General features: G+C 36.5%; 1 protein-coding gene and 1 non-coding gene across 4 annotated transcripts in view; both read right to left on the reverse strand.

Annotated features, from left to right (window-relative positions):
* Positions 1-22,146, reverse strand: part of ITSN2 (intersectin 2) — a 202,150-nt gene that overhangs the window by 137,685 nt on the left and 42,319 nt on the right. For all 3 annotated transcript variants that reach the window (XM_037813289.1, XM_037813290.1, XM_037813291.1), the window contains exon 2: positions 20,055-20,118. In XM_037813289.1, coding sequence (XP_037669217.1) covers positions 20,055-20,085 — 31 coding nt within the window. In that variant the 5' untranslated portion in view covers positions 20,086-20,118. The remainder of the gene's footprint in view (positions 1-20,054; positions 20,119-22,146) is intronic.
* LOC119516987 lies at positions 13,904-14,010 on the reverse strand. Its single transcript, XR_005213418.1, has one exon. It is a non-coding gene; the product is annotated as a U6 spliceosomal RNA (small nuclear RNA).

Consider the following 22,146-nt stretch of genomic DNA (forward strand, 5'->3'; position numbering starts at 1 on the left):
AATTTTTAGTTACTCTTAATATGAATTTAGCCCAATTTAAATTACCATGTGCCTAGGAAAACACAACTATTCCTTTTAAAAGCTATCAGGAATTTTAACAGTTTAAGAATTCAGACTGACATCCCACCTTACTTAACTTAAATGTAAAGAATTTAATGATACCCTTAACTTTGATAATGGAACTTAGTCTCATTAACAATGTAAATCATCTTCCTTTCTAAACCATACTAATTTCACTCATTTATTTAACAATGTCATACACTCCAGTAAGCAAAGCAAGCAATGTTACTTTTTTTAAATAATATCTTTAATTAAAGTTTTTGCAAAGGTAAAATATTAAACTTCAAATAGGTCTTAATACATCAAAATACTAAGTTTTCTAGTTCCATCTCAAAGATGGTCTTTAAAACATAATACCTTGTATATCACAGAAGAGCAACCTTGATCTGCAATTGTACAGAATGAATCTTACAAACATAATAAATATATTTACACCCTTACAACATAACAGTATGTACAACAGCAGTTGTCAATAGAAGCGAAGAGCAAAAGGATTAGCCCCTCTCCCATAACTGCAGACCTGATGCATACTGGACTAATTTAAGGAACATTGACTGCAAGAGTAGTTACTAATTTAATCTATTTCTTCCCTTAAAAGAGAAGAAATAATTTATTTGAAATGAAATATTAAGTTTGGTGTCTAATACTAATTTTTAACATTTTTGGGGGAAATTTTGGGCTTTTAGATCCAAGTGCTAAGAGTAAAAATCTTTTATGGATTCTTTGATAATTACTCCTCTTGTGTTTTGTTTCTACTTGAATTCTTCACATAAGTAGTTTGTAACCTATCCTCCAAATGTAATCTCTTTTTATCATCTTCCTTCATCTCTTATCCCTTTTCCTGATCTTGCTAAGTCTTGTTTTCACACCTCCACCTTTTGTTTGTTGTAGGGAGCCAAAATCTGTTAGGGTATTTCCCACCTTCTCTATCAGGCTTTACCATCTGCAACAAATGCCCCACTTGGAGTACTATCAGCACCCATAAAATCTGAAATTAAATTCTGTGGAGAACTGCTCCAAGTATAGCACATAGGAAAAGTCATGGAAATCCTTTGATTTGCCTTCAATCTCATGCTTTACCCTGGATTCCAGCCCCATTTGCGCTAGGACTCAACTGGGAAAACAACAAAAAAAACCCGTTCACTCACCAGATATAGCCCATCATCTATACCTAAGTTGAAGCCAATCTAAACTGCTTCATAATTTCCTGAAACTCCTCAAAGTTTCTTGTACAAAGATGACGCCCTTTCTATTTTCTAAAGCTACCTCAGATTTTTTTTTTTTTTTTTTTTTTTTTAATATTTTTACTCTTTTGTTTTTCTGGGAAGGGAGAGGAGGAAAACGTGAATTTAAATCACTATCTTGAAACAATACAGTGTTGACTTATGAGCACATATTTAAACAGAAACAACAGAGCAGCTCCAGAGAAAGGTGGTCAACAAAATGAGGGTCTAAAAAAACTAACATTCTATGAGGTATTTAAGGAGCTAAAGACATTAGGCCTGAAAAATCTAAGATGGTAGTCACTTCAAATATTTTACAAAGTTATGTAGAACACAAAGTGGTTATTTGATATCCCTACAAGGATTAGGAACTGGGCCACCCCCTGTTAAAGTTTTAGAGCTGTATGAAGAGAGAATCAACTGCCTCTGGCAGTATTTTTTTTTTTTTAATTAAATTCAGTTTTATTGAAATACATTCACACACCACACAATCATCCATGGTATACAATCCACTGTCCACAGTATGATAACATAGTTATGTGTTCATCACCACAATCTATCTCTGAACATTTTCCTTACATCAGAAAGAACCAGAACAAGAATAAAAAATAAAAGTGAAAAAAGAAAACCCAAATCATCCCCCCATCCCACTCCATTTTTCTACTCATCCATACACTAGATAAAGGGGGTGTGATCCACAAGGTCTTCACAATCACACTGTCACCCCTTGTAATCTACATTATTATATAATTGTCTTCAGGAGTCCAGACTGCTGGGTTGGAGTTTGGTAGTTTCAGGTATTTACTTCTAGCTATTCCAATACATTAAAACCTAAGAGGTGTTATCTATATAGTGCATAAGAATGTCCACCAGAGTGACCTCTCGACTCCATTTGAAATCTCTCAGCCACTGAAACTATTTCGTCTCATTTTGCATCCCCCTTTTGGTCAAGAAGATACTCTCAGTCTCACGATGCCGGGTCCACATTCATCCCCGGGAGTCATATTCTGCATTGCCAGGGAGATTTACAACCCTGGGAGTCGGGTCCCATGTAGGGGGGAGGGCAGCGAGTTCACCTGTCAAGATGGCTCAGTTAGAGAGAGAGAGGGCCACATCTGAGCAACAAAGAGGTACTCGGGGAGACTCTTAGGCACAACTACATGCAAGTTTAGACTCTCCTTTGCAGTAATGAGCTTCATAAGGGCAAGTCCCATGATCGAGGGCTCAGCACATCAAACCGTCTGGCAGTATTTTTTTTTTTGTTCTCAGGTATTTTAAAGCAGAAAGTGGTCCACTAAACCTGGTGTGTGGTTCTCTCCAACCATAAAAACAAAAAAAACAATGATGTTATGATCCTTTCCATCTGCTCTGAATATGTGACCTAGTCTCTCAATTTCCTGTTACCCCCAAATACATCTTTATCTTTCCTTTCATAATTAGAAGCAGTGGGGTATAGAAGGAATAAAGAGTGAAGGTTCTGCTCCTGTCTGTGTGCTAACCAGTTCTGATACTTACACAGGTCCTTAAGCCTACTCACCTCTATTCTCCTTACCTAGAATTTGAATTGTTGTAAGAATGGTGTATGCAGAAGTGCTTTCAAAAGAATAAAGTATGTTGCAGGTAACACTTGACTAGCTAAAGTATCACACTACTGGCTGTGTAGGATAATCACCCAGGGAGCTTAAAAAAAAAAAACAAACCAAAAAGATATTCCAGCCTTACCCAGACCAATTAAATCAGAATCTCTGATGGAAGAGGCCTCAAGTTATAACCTTTAAAGACTGCCCAGGTGATTCCAGTGTGCAGCCAGGGTTGAGACCCACTGTCCCATACAAACAAGGGTTTCACAAGGCCTCTTCTCTTCGTATCCCTCCCCGGAAATATTCTATCCCACCCCCACCCTCACTCTGGACAGCAAGCAAACAGCACTGTTCAAAGGCAGTACCTGATGGTTGTCCCAGTAGCTTACAAATTCTTTTCACTTCCAAGGATGGTATGTACATCCTCAATTCTATCCTATTCAAGGGTAAGTTCATCTCATCTCAGACTCACTTTTTCTCCTAAAAATATACATAGACTGTCTTTAACCCCCTTTATCTACTTCTCTCACTTTCAACTCTTGATGCTCAGAAAAATAATCTTCTCTCTCTCTTATTTTTAAAGATAAACAACAACATTAGCAGTAGCAATGGTAGCACTTGGTCAAAGAAGCAACTACTATTTGCTAATACTTTACACCAGGGACCATGCTGAGTATATTAATATTATCACATTTAATTTTTATAACCCCTGAGCTAGGTTTTAACAGATGAAAACACTGAAGCTTAAATAAGCTGTGTAACATCACACAGCTAGTATAATCTGTAGTTCGATTTTGATTGTACCACAGAATATAATTCAAAGGTTTGTGCTATCAACTACACTACAATGCCTCTCTGACTACTTTGACATTTATTTTAGTTTAGCAGTGTTATTTTTGTATGTAAAATGATAAGTAACAAAATATACAGGAGACACATCTGAACTGTTATTATGAATATAAAAATATGGTCCCTTTTACGTATCAAAGCAACCAGATTTTCCCTTGGAATAATATACATTAAACGGTTTTTGAACGCCGATAATATAATACATTTTATAGGCAAAAAAATGTGAATTGTGATTATTTAATATTTAACAAGAGGAAAAAACAATATAAAATAAATACCAAGAACAAAATGAGTGCTGGTAATATATCTCTAGCTCCAGAAAGGAAAGCCTTAAGTACTCCATGTACCTACCATCCTCTCTCACCTCGGGATCTGTGTTCCCCTTCACTGAACTGCCATTCACATTCCTCCTTCCATTTAAAACTTTATCTTTCAAGGTCCAGAACAGGTGTCACTTCCTCCAGGAGGTACATGACACCCTCAGGTCATATTAATTGCTTCTTTCCCTGTATTCTCAAGAGACATTCTCATGCTTCTATTGAGCACTTAGAAAGGTGCTGAAATTTTTTCTGTCCTTCTCTCCTAACAGACTGTGAGCCCCCAGAGAACAAAACTCTGTATTTATCTTTCTATCCCTAGAATCAGCAGAGTGATCTGTAGAGAGCAAACATTTAAAAATGACTGATGAATAAACATTTGAATGAATAAAAGAAGGGAGTACAGAAAGAGAGAAAAGAGGCAAAAATCAGGACTTGGGAAACATAAAAGTTACAAATCTTTTTTCTCTTCAGTCCTTCACAGTTACACCAGCCCTCTAAGAAGTTCTTTCAAAGTTCTACACATTCAACGTGGTTAATAAACATCTATACTTCACTTTAGGCCACCTTTTCAGTTTACTCAATTTTCACCAATAAGAAACCCAATATATTTAAGTATATAAACACATAAACATTTTTCCCTATATTGCATAAAAATCTGCCCTACAAGTTGTACCCAAAATGAATAACATTGAAAAGCAGGTGCCCACTGGAATTTTAAACACTAAGATGGATTTGACTTAAACTTTTCTTAGTGCTAAATAACTGGATTTAAAAACATCTAAAAACATCCTCTCTTAAGGAAGTTTTATGATTAGAGTTAAAAATAAAGAAACAAAGAAGGGAAAGTTAAAAAAAAAAAAAAGAAAAAAGACAAACAAGGAAAAAAAAAACAAAAAAAAAAAACGATGTAGTGCCCCCTTGAGGAGCCTGTGGAGAATGCAGAGGTATTCGCCTACCCCACCTCCATGGTTGCTAACATGACCACAGACATAGGGGACTGGTGGTTTGATGGGTTGAGCCCTCTACCATAAGTTTTACCCTTGGGAAGACGGTTGCTGCAAAGGAGAGGCTAGGCCTCCCTGTATTTGTGCCTAAGAGTCTCCTCCTGAATGACTCTTTGTTGCTCAGATGTGGCCCTCTCTCTCTGGCTAAGCCAACTTGAAAAGTGAAATCACTGCCCTCCCCCCTACGTGGGATCAGACACCCAGGGAAGTGAATCTCCCTGGCAACGTGGAATATGACTCCCGGGGAGGAATGTAGACCCGGCATCGTGGGATGGAGAACATCTTCTTGACCAAAAGGGGGATGTGAAAGGAAATGAAATAAGCTTCAGTGGCAGAGAGATTCCAAAACGAGCTGAGAGATCACTCTGGTGGGCACTCTTACGCACACTTTAGACAACCTTTTTTAGGTTCTAAAGAATTGGGGTAGCTGGTGGTGGATACCTGAAACTATTAAACTACAACCCAGAACCCATGAATCTCGAAGACAGTTGTATAAAAATGTAGCTTATGAGGGGTGACAGTGGGATTGGGAATGCCATAAGGACCAAACTCCACTTTGTCTAGTTTATGGATCGATGTGTAGAAAAGTAGGGGAAGCAAACAAACAGACAAAGGTACCTAGTGTTCTTTTTTACTTCAATTGCTCTTTTTCACTCTAATTATTATTCTTGTTATTTTTGTGTGTGTGCTAATGAAGGTGTCAGGGATTGATTTAGGTGATGAATGTACAACTATGTAATGGTACTGTAAACAATCGAAAGTACAATTTGTTTTGTATGACTGCGTGGTATGTGAATATATCTCAATAAAATGATGATTAAAAAAAAAAAATAAAAAAAAAAAAAATAAAGAAACAGATGTACTGAAGAACTAAGGACCTAAAATAGCTAAACCTACACGCTTTCTAAATAAAGAAATACCATAAACATAGTAAAAATATACTTGATTTTTCAACTTATTATAAAGGAAGTAGACAAACCTATAGGGATTCTTTTGACTTGGAAGGCAAGATAGTGTCACTATGGAATTTGTTTACCATATGACTTTGGAAAAATGAAGATGATGACAAAAAAATTAAAACAATGACAAAAAATGATGACAAAGACGGAAGCAGCTCACATCTGCTGAGCCTTTACTATATGTCGGGGTCTATACATGCAGTAATTCATCAGCTCCCACCACTACCCTGAAGATTGGGTACCATCACTAGACCCCATTTTGCAGGTGAGGAAACTAACACACAAGGAGAAGTAACTTGCTCAAGGTCACACAGCTAAATAATGGCAGAGCTGAAATTAGGATTCCCAAATAGCCTTCTCCAGAGCCTGCAGACTGAACTCACTTTACTATACCGTCTCCCAATACATACGGATAAGACACTAACATTCTGTGTACCTTAGCTGCCACATCTGTAAACTAGAAATACTAAGTCCACAGGGTTGTTATAAAGATTACATGTGATATTTAAGGTACCTACATTAAAAGAACACAAATACTATTTGTCATCTATTAGATTGTCAAGATATTAAGAGCTAACATTTAATGAAACCTACCATGTGGCACATGCTTTTCTAAGCCATCACTTCAATTACGCCTCACAAGAATCCTATGAGGTAACTATTATTAATATTACTGTTTTTCAGAGGAGGAAACACAAGCACAGAGAGATTAAGTAATTTGCCCAAGGTAACAAATTGGTAACTACTGAAATCAGGATTAGAACCTATGCAGGTTTAACTAAAAGTCTTTATCTGCACTGATGATAACTAAAAATAAATAGGCCCATGCACATACTGCCAACTGACTTGTGACAAACATGCCAAAATAATTCAGTGGGGTAAAGAATAGTGTTTTAAACAAATGGTGCTCAAACAACTGGACTTCCATATGAAAAAAAAAATTGCCTTACATCATATACAAAAATTAACTCTAAATTGATCATAGAATTAAATATAAGAACTAAACTATGAAACTTCTGGAAGAAAACACAGAAGAAGCCAGCCTGATCAAGATGGCAGAATGAGATGCTCCAGGGCTCTATCCCTGGCTTTGAACGAGCCGAACTGGCAGAGACGTCTTTCTCAAAAGTTCAAGAAAATAGTTAAAGGGCTGCAATAACAGGGCAAGTGCTGAGACAAGAAAAAGGCAACTTAAAAACAGTAGGATCAGGTGGCACTCTTGTTGGCCTCTCCCCTATCACCCCAGTGGATCCATGAGGGGCTGGCCCACATTCCAGTGAGGATACCTGGTCCAGGTTCTGGAGGGAGCATAGTAACCTTGATACATATACAATGGTGCATGTAAGTCTGTGCCAATCTGTCTGGAGGCAGCCTGAAGGACTGACCACAACAGATGTTCCAGGCTCACCATCCTAGAACTTACCCTGTACCTAGGGGCAGCTCACAGAGTTCTCTCACATAACACTGCAAAAGAACAGCCAAATCACTGTTGCCTGGGACAAAGGAGTGCCAGCTGTGCGACAATGTTTCCATGAGGAAATATTGTTTCCAAGGGGAAAAGGACACCCATGCTCATGTGAGTGGGGGAATTCCTAGGGGAGTCCCTAGGCTTTTGATTCAGGCTGTTCTCTAAACTCATTGTATGGCTAAGCTATGAAGGAGACACTCCCACAGGCCAATCAGCTAAAACTGGGAAAGGTGTCCTCTTCTCTTTTTCATTACCTTCTCACATTAAAGAAATCTCTGTCATGATACTAGCGAGATACAAGCTTAAGGAACTGACTCCTTAGAGTCTAAATTCCATCTATAGCACACTAACATATCAAAATTTCCAGGTTGCAGAACAAGATTACAAATAAAGAAACAGGAAGCGATGGCCCAGGCAAAGGAAGAGGTTAAAGCATTAGAAACCATCAACAAGGAGGACCAGACCTGTGACACTCCAGACAAAGAACTTAAGGACATAAAAAAATGACAGGCAAACATGAAGAGAATAGCAATCAACAGAAAGACAGAAATTGAGAAAAGGAATCAGTTGAAGACCACATTAACAGAAATTAAAAATCCCCTAGAGCGGTTTAGGGTTCAACAGCAAATAGAACCTGGAAGAAGAGAAAACCAGTGAATTTAAAGATAAGGCAATTAAAATCTGAGGAGCACAGAGAGAGAAAAAAAAAATGAAGAAAAGTGAACAGAGCCAGAGAACTTTGAAACAAAAGGACTCTAGACAGTAGAATGAAGTTGCAAGAAGAAATAAAGATGTCCAGTAAAGGTAACAATGTGGGTAAATATAAATGCCAGTACTGTATTTTTGGTTTATAACCCCACTCTTTACTTCCTACAGACTCTAAAAGGCAAATGCATAAAAATAGATACTTAATATAATGAAGATAAAAAAAGCAACACATAATCATCTCAATTGACAGAGAAAAAGCATTTGAAAAACTCCAGCACCACTTCTTTATAAAAACACCTAGAAAACTAAAAACAGAAACCAACATGATAAAAGGCATATATGAAAAACCTACAATTAACATCTTAGTGATGAAAGATGGAAAGTGTTTCCTCTAAGATTAGTAACAAAACCAGGATGCCCACTATCACCATTGTTACTCATCCCTGTACTGGCAGTTCTAGCCAGAGCAATTAGGCAAGAAAAACAAACAAAAGGCATCCAAAACAGAAAAAGTAGTAAAACTTGCCTATTTGCAGATGATATGATCTCATAGAGAAAATCCCGAAAAATCCACAACAAAGTTACTAGAGCTAATAAATGAGTTCAGCAAAGTGGCTGGGTACAAGATCAACATACAAAAATTAGTAGTATTTCTATACACTAATAATGAACAATCTGAAGAAAAATCAAGAAAAAAAAGTCCACTTACAATAGCAACTAAAAAAATCAAATATCTAGGAATAAATTTACCAAAGATGTAAAGGTACACAGAAAACTATAAAACATTGCTAAAATAAATCAAAGATGACCTAAATAAATTAAGGACATTCCATTGTTGGAATGCTCATGGATTGGATGACTAAATATTGTTAAGCCAATTCTACCCAAAGCAATTTATAGATTCAAACTAATCCCAAACAAAATTCCAACAGCCTTCTTTTAAGAAATGGAAAAGCCAAACATCAAATTTATATGGAAGGGTAAGGGGCCCTAAAGAGCCAAAACCATCTTAAAATAGAAGAAAGAAATTAAAGGACTCACACTTACCAACATCAAAATTATTACTAAGTTAGAGTAATCAAAATAGCATGGTACTGGCACAAGGACAGACATAGAGACCAACAGAATCAAACTGAGAATTTAGAAATCAACCCTCACATCTATTGCCAGTTGATTTCTGATGAGGGTCCACTCCATAGAGAAAGAAAAGTCTCTTTACAAATGGTGCTGGGAAAACTGTATATCCATACAAAAGAATGAAGGTAGACCCCTATCTCACGCCATATACAAAAATTAACTCAAAATAAATCAAACACTTAAATGTATGAACCCAAATTATAAAACTCCCAGAAGAAAACAAAGGGAACCGTTTTCAGGCAATGTTTGTTAGACATTACATATCCAATATGGGTTTAATATCCAAATATAACATGCAAAATATATAAATATATAAAGAAATCCCACAAATGAACACAAAAAGACAACCAACCAACTAAAAAATGAGCAAAAGACTTGAATAGACATTTCTCCAAAGAACATCTACAAATGGCCAAAAAGCACATGAACTGATGTTCAACATCATTCCATTAGGGAAATGTGAATCAAAACCACAATGAAATTCCATTTCACATCCAAGAGAATGGCTACTATTTAAAATACGGAAAATAAGTGCTGGAGAAGACATGGAGAAATAGGAACACTCGTTCATTGTTGGTGGGAATGTAAAACGGTGCAGCCACTGTGGAAAACAGTATGGTTGTTTCTCAGAAAGTAAAGTATAGAATTCACCATATGACTGGGCAATCCCCCTTCTAGGTATATTTCCCCAAAGAACTGAAAGCAGAGACTGGTGTTCACAGTGGCCATTACTCATAATTGCCAAGAGATGGAAGCAACCCAAGAGTTCATCAATAGGTGAATAAACAGGGAGGAGGGGCAAGATGGCGGCATAGAGAGGAGTGGAAGCTAAGCAGTTCCCCTGGAACAACTACAAAAAACCAGAAACAACTAGTAAATAATCCAGAATAACTGCGGGGGGACAAACGAGACCATCCACTCATCATACACCAACCTGAATTGGGAGGAATGCCCGAGAACACAGCATAAAATCTGTAAGTAAAACCTGCGGAACCAGGTCGGGAGACCCCCTCCCCCATAGCCCGAGCTGTGGAGCCGCGTGGTGCCAGAGAGAAGCTCTCTCCCAGCAAGCGAATACAGCTCAGCTGAGCTCCAACTGGGGTTTTAAGTAGCGAGTGTGAACTGCTCACTACAGGTACGCAGCCCCAAAAAACAGACAGAGGCTTTGGGTGACGACTGACCTGGGAGAGCCGGAGGGTCGCCTTGACTGGGTCTGAAGGGGACTATCTGTTTCTTTTTCGGCTCAGTGGAGAAAGCCCCAGTCATTTTAAGTTTCCAGGGCTGTGACTCGGGGAAGGGCGGAGACAGCACAAGCAGAGAGTGAGACCATTGAAATGCTAATGACCTCCACCTGGGGGCTCTGTCTTCTCTAGGAGGAAAGGGGTGGGGCCCTTTCCATTCAGAACCAGACCCCAGAGCCTGGGGGAACACGGCTACACCTCCTCACACCAGTCAAGAATTATAGGCTAACAGGCGTCACCTGCTGGGCAGAAAAGCACAGTGACCCGAGGCATCAAAGGGTGGAGCAATTTTTTAAGACACACCCGCAGGGAAACCAGATACTGAATATTTCTTCCCTCTGTTCTGGTCTGGGAAAACCTGATTTGGATAAACAAGGAAACCATGCCTAGACAACAGAAAATTACAACCTACACTAAGAAAAACAAAGTTATGGCCCAGTCAAAGGAACAAACGTACACTTCAACTGAGATACAGGAATTTAAACAACTAATGCTAAATCAATTCAAAAAGTTTAGAGAAGATATTGCAAAAGAGATAGAGGCTGTAAAGGAAGCACTGGACATGTATACGGCAGAAATCAAAAGTTCAAAAAATCTACTGGTAGAATCTATGGAAATGAAAGGCACAACACAAGAGATGAAAGACACAATGGAAACATACAACAGCAGATCTCAAGAGGCAGAAGAAAACACTCAGGAACTGGAGAACAAAACACCTGAAAGCCTACACGCAAAGGAGCAGATGGAGAAAAGAATGAAAAAATATGAGCAACGTCTCCGGGAACTCAAAGATGAAACAAAGTACAATAATGTACGTATCATTGGTGTCCCAGAAGGAGAAGAGAGGGGAAAGGGGGCAGAAGCAATAATAGAGGAAATAATTAATGAAAATTTCCCATCTCTTAAGAAAGACATAAAATTACAGATCCAAGAAGCGCAGCGTACTCCAAACAGAAGAGATATGAATAGGCCTACGCCAAGACACTTAATAATCAGATTATCAAATGTCAAAGACAAAGAGAGAATCCTGAAAGCAGCAAGAGAAAAGCAATCCATTACATACAAAGGAAGCTTCATAAGACTATGTGCGGATCTCTCAGCAGAAACCATGGAGGCAAGAAGGAAGTGGTGTGATATATTTAAGATACTGAAAGAGAAAAACCGCCAACCAAGAATCCTGTATCCAGCAAAGCTGTCCTTCAAATATGAGGGAGAGCTCAAAATATTTTCTGACAAACAGACAATGAGAGACTTTGTGAACAAGATACCTGCCCTACAGGAAATACTAAAGGGAGCACTACAGGGTGATAGAAGACAGGAGTGTGTGGTTTGGAACACAATTTTGGGACATGGTAGCACAACAATGTAAGTACACTGAACAAAGGTAACTATGAATACGGTTGAGAGAGGAAGATGGGGAGCACGTGAGACACCACAAGAAAGGAGGAAAGATAAAGACTGGGACTGTGTAACTTGGTGAAATCTAGAATATTCAACAATTGTGATAAAATGTATAAATATGTTCTTTTACGAGGGAGAACAAGCAAATGTCAACCTTGCAAGGTGTTAAAAATGGGGAGGCATTGGGGGAGGGATGCAATCAGCATAAACTAGATACTGTAACTAATAGAATCACTGTATTATGCTTCCTTTAATGTAACAAAGGTGATATACTAAGGTAAATGCAGATAAGAGGGGGGGATAGGAGAGGCATGTTAGACACTTGACATTGGTGGTATTGTCTGATTCTTTATGGTGGGCAATGTCCATGATCAACTGTACAAATACTAGAAATCACTTCATGAACCAGAACAAATGTATGACAATACAATTAGAAGTTAATAATAGAGGGGCATATAGGAAAGAACTATATACCTATTATAAACTATATACTACAATTAGTAGTATTTCAACATTTTTTCATAAACAGTAACAAACGTACTATATCAATACTAGGAGTCAACAATTGAGGGGGGTTGGTTAGGGATAGGGGAGGATTAGAGTTTCCTTTTCTTTTTTTTTCTTTTTTCATCTTTCACTTCATTTCTTGTCTGGAGTAATGAAAAGTTTCTAATAATTGAACAAAAATTAAGTGTGATGGATGCACAGCTGTATGAGGGTACCCAGGGGCAAGTGATTGTACACTTTGGATCTTTGGATAATTGTATGGTATCTGAACAATCTCAATAAAAATGAAAAAAAAAAAATGAAAAAAAAAAAATAGGTGAATAAACAAAATGTGGTATATAAATATAATGGAATATGAGTTGTAAAAGGAATGAAGTTCCGATCCATGCAACAACATGGATGAACCATGAAGACATCATGCTGAGCCAAATTAGATGGAACAGCACAAAGGAGTATGATCTCACTGATATGAAATAATTATTATAAGCAAATTCAGTCAGAAACTAGAATACAGGTTACCAGAGGCTGGGGTGGGGACAGGAAATGGGGAGTAAGGCTTAATTGGTATAGAGTCTGATTGGGGTGATGGAAAAATTTTGGTAATGGATGGCGATGACAGTTATACAACATTGTAAATGTAATTAACATCACTGAATTACATATCTGAATGTGGTTAAAAGGAGAACTATAGTTAACAGTATAATTATTATAATATTTCATCAATTATAACAAAGATATCAAACTAATGCAATGTGTTAATAATAGGGAAAACTGTGTGTGAGGGGAAAGTATAAGGGAACTCTACATTTTCTGTATGGTTTTTCCATAAACCTACAACTTCTCTAAAAAAAAAAAAAGTAATGATAAATTAATGGTTTGGGATTCATAATGTATAAATATGTAACTTGTGAGAAGAACTATATAAAGGTGGAGGGACAGGAATATAGTAACATAGTTTATGTATGCTAGTGAAGATAAGTTGATATTAAGCCAAAGGAGAATGTCATAGATTTAGGATGTTAAATTTAACCAAAAAGAAAATATTGGAGAATATGCAAATCCATAGAGATAGAAAGTAGATAACAGGTTACCAGGGGTGGGCAGCAGGGAGAATGACAAATTAATGCATAATGATTTCATTTTGGGGTGATGAGAAAATTCTGGTAATTGATGGTAGTGAGGGTAGTGATTAACTCCACTGAACAGTATCTTGGGAGTGGATGAATTGGAAAATTTATGTTGTATATTGTTTCCACAATTTAAAAAGAAAGAGAAATTGAAGAGTCAATGACAAGTGAATGCATTATGTGATCATTGATAGGATCTAATAATGGAGGAGAAACAGCTCAAAATTTGGACATTATTGAGACATTTGGGGGGAAATGGAATACAGATTGTAAGCTTTAGAGCAATTTTAAAATTCTATTAACTTTATTTTTATTTTTTGAAAATATGGAACGCTTCACGAATTTGCATGTCATCCTTGCACAGGGGCCATGCTAATCTTCTCTGTATCATTCCAATTTTAGTGTATGTGCTGCCAAAGAGAGCACTCTTATTAACTTTAAATTGTAAAGTTATTTCAGGATATTTGTTTTTCCCATTGCTTTGCTTTATTTTGCTTGGAAATGTTTTTTATTTGATAAAGTAATTTTAAAATTAAAAAAAGTAAAGTTCTTGAACTGGATAACTGCACTGAAGGTGATTATGTAAGTAAATATCCTTGTTCTTAGGAAAGGTACATGGAGGTATTCAAGAAACATGATGTATACAAACTACTCTCAAATGACCAGAAAACATATAAATAGATAAGACAGATATATAGAGAAAGATAGAAAGATGGATGTGTGAAGAGAAGGATGGATGGAATAACACAACAAATATGGCAAAAATTTTTAATTGTTGGATCTGGATATGGAGAGGGATAGGGGTGTTTTGGGCAAACCATAAAAAATTTTGATAAATTAGACTTCATCAAAATTTAAAACTTCTTCCCTTTCAAATGCACTGTAACAAAAAATGTAAAGACAAGCTACAAACTGGGAGAATATATTTGCAAAGCGTATCAATAAAGGAGAGGTACTCAACATATATAAGGAACTATTTGACTCAATAATAAAAAACTAACACCACCACCACCCCAAAAAAACGGGCAAAAGATTTGAACAGACACATCAATGATATACAGATGACAAATAAGCATGTGATGATGATCAATGTCATTAATCACAAGGGAAATGCAAATTAAAAACACAAGATGACACTACACATCTATTAAAAAGCCTGAAATAAATAAATAACTGACCAAACCAAGGGCTGGCAAGGATGCTGAGCAACTAAAACTTTCATACAACGCTGTTAGGAAAGCAAAATGAGACAGCCAGTTTGGAAAACAATTTAGTAGTTTCTTATTAAGTTATATATATAGTTAACCATATGACCCAGCAATAGCACTACTGGGTATCTACCCAAGAGAAATGAAGACCTATTTCCACATAAAAACCTGTCCTCTGATGGTTTTAACAGCTTTAGTCATAATTACCGAAACCTGGAAACAACCCAAATGTTTTCTGTGGGTGAATGGATAAACAAATTATGGTACATGTTTATACAGTATAATAAAAGGAAAGATGCATGTAACACTATGGATGAATCACAGAAGTGTTTTGCTAAGTGAAAGAAGGAAGACACAAAAGGCTGGCTTATTTTATACAACACTCTGGAAAAGGTAAAAACATAGGGATGGAAATCTGATCAGTGGTTGCCAACATCTAAGGGTAGGGGGTAAAGGCACAAGGGAACTTTTTAGGTGTTGGAAATATCTATATCTTGGTTAAGATGACTGCATACATTTGTCAAAACTCATAGAACTGTAAACTTAAAAAGGTTGAATTATATTCTAATAAACCCAACTTTAAAACAAAACAAAAATAGAAACCATCTAATACATATCTGCCACATGGAAGGTGCTCTTTAGATTAACGTCCTTACTCAGGGGACAATATAATTAAATAGGAGGAAGAACATTTAAATCTTTCTCAGGCCCTCTGCCTGCTGGTAAAGGTACTCTTGCCAGAAATACTAAAAGAGTGGCTTTTTAGTCATAAGTCTAAGGGCTATTTTAAACCTGGAGAGTCTGGTTAGCAAGGCTTGAGCTGCTCTAACAGAGAATGATGCATATCCCCAAGCAGCCACAGGCTTCTTCTGGCTGGAGGACTGCTACCCTAAGACGACAGAAGGGTTGCCTGATAAACCCTTATCACTTCACACTTTCTTATATATTACTATCTCCTGAGGCTAAGGCTCTCACCTTTTGCTTGCCATTTATCCTCACAGTGGCCAACTCAATCTATCTGATAATGATTACTACTTAGTTCCACATGACTACAACAAGCAGCCTTGACCACTTCATATTCATTCACTCAACAAACTTCTATGGGGCACCATTCTGTGCCAAGCACCAGGAGCCCACAGAGTTTCTAATATTTAAGGGACTTTGCCAGCCAAGAGAAACAGGTACAATAATAATGATTAAACATTATCACAATTAACATCATTTACATAATAACAAAGTTCTAAAGCATTATGACTAGAAAGAATTTTTCGGTAGAGTTCCTTTATATCTGAACACTGCAAGTAATCTTCTTATCCGGACGCTTCAATAAATGACCATACTGAAACATAAGGTATTAATGCACCAAAAATTTTCCAGAAAAATTAAACAGAAATCAGAAAACTGGAAATATATGTAATACAAAGCCAACTTTAAAACAGTGGATCAGATTCTGGCATTCTTATTTAGCATATGTCACTAGCAGAACCTCTTAAATAGCCAACAATTTCTTATTTTGAACTGCAAGTAAAGCAACTCCCAATCTTAGTCTCTATTTATCTGCAAGCCTCATAGAAAGGCAGAAAAGCTCAAGTTTTGGGCTTGTTGTTTAATAGTATTTCCTTAAAGAGCCAACAACCCTCTATATTGTCTTGTAACCATTTTACAAAAGAATTAAAATTCTATCCACTTCCCCCAACTCATCAGTATGACGGGAGTGTGGTATTTTTCTGAAGATTTCAGTTGCTTATTCTCATCTCATCACCTACTGGTTCTATCAAACAGGTGTTTACTATGAGAAGGGAAAATCCACATTTATGCTAGACCCAATGTCTCCACTGTATGCTAGATCCCATGCAGTACATCATGACATCCCTGTTTTTACAAATATAGATATATATGCATGCATGTGTGTGTGTGTGTGTGTATGAATAACTATAAATACACATATATATACAAAGAAATAAGTTCCATGAAATTAAGTCACACAGCTAGGTAGGGGCACAGCAGTATTCTACCATATTATTCTGAATGAATATGATTCAAACACTTTATCCCCTACTCATATGCTATAAAGATTAAATGATATCCAAACAGTCTGCACTGATAAATATGTCTAGTACAAAATGACAGCCAAATGATATATGAAAAAAAGAAGACCTAATAATTCTGCTAAGAGAGCAGAATAGTTAGAGGAAGTCAAATAATCTGCTCACTCCCTGTTCCCTAACTTTTGCCTTGTGTATTAAGCTCTAGCAACATCAACATACCCTTTTGTCCTCAGCACCCCCTACAATTTTCCTGCTTTGCCTTTATCCATGCTTTCCCCTCCTCTATCTTGAATATCCTTCCCTCCCATCTTTATCTAATTCTGACTCATCCTCTAAATCTCAGTTTATACAGCATCTTCTTCAGAAAGTCTCTTTTGACTCCTGACCCTTTCTTCTGTCACCAAGGTACCCCTTCTTCCACAATTTCCTACACATTCCTGTATTACTCACTGCACTTTCACTGTTAGAATTATCTGTTTATCTGTCTTCCCCACTATGCTGTGAGCACCTTGAGAGCAAGGCTGCCTTATTCATCTGCACACCTCACATCTTTCCTTTTTCAGAGTAAGGGACACAGAGCATTCCAGATATATTTATTGAATGACTAAACAAATAAATAAATGAAAAGGCAAATAGACCATTAGAAGGAAGATATTACAAGCATGAATTAACACAATGGCAATGAGGAGAGAAAATAGAGAAATGTAAAAAATACACAATCAACAAGGCTTAGAGACCACTGGATTACGTGGTCTATGCAAAGAACAGGCAAGGGGGGAGTCAAGAATGATTTCCAGTTTGGGGCTTACTGCAAGATAATTACGGTTACAATGAAAGAAATCACTTCTCTGTAGAGAGGATTACATTCGGACATACCCATTTTGCAGGCAGGGATCAATGATACTGCCATTCATTATGTTCTTACACTGCCTAACAACATCCCAGGCACACAGAGGATGCTCAGCAACTGGTAGCTTTTCTTATTGCTTATTGACCCCGTACTAACTTAAATCTCTATAATACACTAGAATATTGGTCCAGATAGAACTACTGCTCCTGGATCAGCTTTTTATCATTTAACACCCAATAGATATAAAAATTGTTTATGGTAGGTATAACTAAAAAGTGAGACCAAAGGTGAATCTCATTTCCTCTTTACTTTTCTGAGCTCATTTTTAAAAATAATAATGAATATATTACTTTTATATGAGAAACTTTTTAAAAAAAATCTGTAAATAAAAGTGCTATTCATCCTAAATGAAGATGTAGCTCCTGAAATACTGATAGTACAATAAGAGAGTCCTGTTTTTTGGATTAGTGCTAGTGAACGTGTAAGATGATTGGCTAGGATTAAGGATCCAACTTGTGACTATAAAACATGAAAATTTAACAGTTCCATAGCTAGGTTAACTAAGCCACACAATGATCCTCTGAATTAACAGGCCAGAGATGATTTTAAAAATTTTAAGGTGATTTATGACGGACTTCCTTGCTAGCTGAAAAGAACAGGTTACAAAAAAAAAAAAAAAAACCACCACAAAGTAAATCCACTTAAAACAAAATTCACAAATAATAGTTTAAAAATGAAAAACAAAACTAAAAATTATGAAAATAAGTATATTATATATATAGTAACATTTATTATACCTATCATTATTTATTAACTTAGAACTAACAACAAACAATTCAAGTATTGCTTTTGAATACCTTACTTCCCTCTGCAACCTCAAAACTGTGGGGACTTGAATAATAAATGCTTAAGTTGTTACAAATGCAGTAGAGTACTACATCTGATTTGATAGGTCTGATGGTTAGCAGCAATTTCTTAACTACACAGCTGAAAGGATGAACGAGCTCTAACATTCTTTTAAAAAGGTAACAAAGCTCTAAAAATAAAATGGCATTTTTTTCTTCCTAAAGCCATTGGCTGTTTCCATCCTATCCCTCCCCCTTCTTTTCCAAATTTTGCATAAAGCCACTGTCATGAGTTTCAGAACTTCCTACTCAACCAGTTTTCAGTACCTCCACAATATTAAGACGAAACAAGCTACATTTTATGAGTCTCAACCTATATTGAAATATATTTGAAGCAGCCTCTTGATTAAAACCTGAAGGCTCCTCTATCATGTTCTCTCTATTTACAATTTCATGAAATTTTTGAAAAGCAGAAAGTAAACCTACCATGATTAAAGAAGGCTTTGGCAAAGATGCTTCTGCTGATGCAGAAGACCTCAGAAAAAGTAGTCAGAAGTGGTAAAAATACAATCACTAATCTTTTTTAGCTCTGGTAAGGAGATAGTGAAGCATCCAACAGAACTTTTTGAGATGATGTAAATGTTCTATATCTGCATTGTCCAATACAGAGACATAGCCATGTATGACAACTAAGAACTTGAAATGTGGCTAGTATGACTAAAGAACTGAATTACTAATTTCATTTAATTTTTATTAATTTAAATTTAAATAGTGACATGTAGCCAGTGGCTATTATATTTGGACAGTGCAACTTTGTAAGAATGAAGAAATCTAAAAAGCCTGTAGTTAGTCTTGGGATGATGATGTAGACATGCCTAAATTTGAGGAATATGTCAGAAGCATTTGGACAAACAGCTTGGTCTAGGGCACTTCCAGATAGTTCCACTATATAGGGCACTAAAAAAAATTAATACACGTAACTGTGGATCTACTAGAGGAGCAAGCACTGTTTTTGAAAGTTTTGTGCTATGAAATTACCTACCGAAACATTTTATTTTTAAATGTTTCATATTAAACAATTACATATGTAGGGAATTTGACTGCTTTTATAAAAGGAAAGCTTAACCTAATCTTATATGTATATTACTAAATTAATCCTTATTGGTATAGTTTGTAATGATCCTATGATATCAAAAACACCTTTAACACTCACATTACAGCATTCTGATTTTGCCGCCCCCCCCCCCGCCCCCATATACCTTTCGGTTAATCTAGGCAAGCATACATTCCAGGTGACACTGCAGAACACACTGTTACTGAGCCATGGGATTTACTGCTATAATAATATCCTAACAGAAACTATATGCAGTGTTCTCAAACAACCTATCAAAATATTTTCAATAAGAATACTTTCAGTTTTAAATGTATAAGCTTATCTATACAAATATTATATAGCATCTACCAAAAAAAATAATGATTTCTCCATCTTGCCACAAGCACAAGGCTACTTACTACTTACCATTCATAGCTGTGGGAAACTGAGCCATCATGGTCCCGAATTTTCCTTGCTAGCTCTCAGCCATCTGCAACATAAAAACATAGTGCCATTAATAACACAACAAGGGCATATCACAGCTTATTTCACCCGCTAAGCAGTGGGAATGTCTGTCCCCTTCAACTCACACTTCCAACAAAAAACAATACAGAGCTTCTGCTGCTGCTGAACAGGCAGAATTTACATTTGAGGAAGGGTAGGGGATTTTGTTAGGCAATGGTGCTGCCTTAAAAACAGGACCATTTAAAAGAAAAACAGACAGTCACATATTTAATAGCAAATATTGAATAAAGAAAGCTTTTGGCATGAACCAATATTCTTACAGAAATTAATCTGGGAGAGTGAGGAAGATTTGTTATAACCAGGCAAGAATTTATTTCAGAGAAATCAACTGCATTAATTAACTACAAGAATAATAGAGAATCCGTAATACTCTTCTTTCAAAAAAATCCAAAATAAATGCTGCAGTGTTGTTTAATTAAGCTCCTACAGGTTTATAACAACATAGGCTAAAAACAATAATTAAAATACATACATAAGTTTTACATTAAAATAACTAAATGCATTGGGCAAGCACTCTGAAATAGGAAGAGAAAGAAATGGCTCTAAGTTCAAATCCCAGCTCTGCTATCTTCCTAGCTACAACCATGGGAAATTCAGTTAACCATTTTGAGTCTGATCCTTCATCTGTAAAAATAATTTGCAGGAACATGCTTTTTTTTTTTTTAATTCAATTTTATTGAGATATATTCACATACCATGCAGTCATACCAAGCGTACATTCAATTGTTCACAGTACCATTATATAGTTGTGCATTCATCACCAAAATTAAATTTCGAACATTTTCATTTCCACAAACACACAAAAAATAAGAATAAAAATTAAAGTAAAAAGAACAACTGAAGTAAAAAAGAACATTGGGTGCCCTTTTTTTTTCTTGCCCCCATTTTTCTACTCATCCATACATAAACTGGACAAAGGGGAGTGTGGTCCATATGGCTTTCCCAATCACATTGTCACTCCTCATAACCTACATTTTTATACAATCTTCTTCAAGAGTCAAGGGTTCTGGGTTGTAGTTTGATAGTTTCTGGTATTTACTGCTAGCTATTCCAATTCATTAAAATCTAAAAAGGGTTGTCTATATTGTGCCTAAGAGTGCCCACCAGAGTGACCTCTCAGCTCCTTTTGGAATCTGTCTGCCACTGAAGCTTATTTCATTTCCTTTCACGTCCGCCTTTTGGTCAAGAAGATGTTCTCCATCTCATGATGCTGGGTCTAGATTCCTCCCCAGGAGTCATATTCCACAAGGAACATGTTTTTTTAAGTATTAAACATGATCCAGCATGCCTGACATATAGTGGGTGTTCAACAAATGGCTGCTATTTTGCAAACAGCCAGGAACGTTAAGTGCAGTAATTCTGAACCCTAAATTCACTGTTTTACTGTGAATAACTGCAAATTCCAAAAGTTTTTTCCTATGAATCTTGAGATTAGGACCACTTAGGGAGAGTGAAGTCCTAGCAAACGTACAGTAATGTATTTTGTAATTAAAACTATGGATCATGATTCAAGAAATGCCTTCACAGTAATAACGTTGAATGTAAATGGATTAAACTCCCCAATTAAAAGATATAGATTGGCAAAATGGATCAAAAAATATGAACCATCAATATGTTGCATACAAGAGACTCATCTTAGACACAGGGACACAAAGAAACTGAAAGTGAAAGGATGGGAAAAAATATTTCATGCAAGCTACAGCCAAAAGAAAGCAGGAGTAGCAATAGTAATCTCAGATAAAATAGACTTTAAATGCAAGGATGTTATGAGAGACAAAGAAGTACACTACATACTAATAAAAGGGGCAATTCAACAAGAATAAATAACAATCATAAATGTTTATGCACCCAATCATGGTGCCACAAAATACATGAGACAAACACTGGCAAAACTAAAGGAAACACCCAATGGATGTTTCGATAATAACTGTGGGAGACTTCAACACATTACTCTCTCCTATAGATAGATCAACCAGACAGAAGACCAATAAGG

This window comes from Choloepus didactylus, chromosome 20 (assembly GCF_015220235.1).
Source record: "Choloepus didactylus isolate mChoDid1 chromosome 20, mChoDid1.pri, whole genome shotgun sequence".
In the NCBI taxonomy this organism is placed as follows: Eukaryota; Metazoa; Chordata; class Mammalia; order Pilosa; family Megalonychidae; genus Choloepus; species Choloepus didactylus.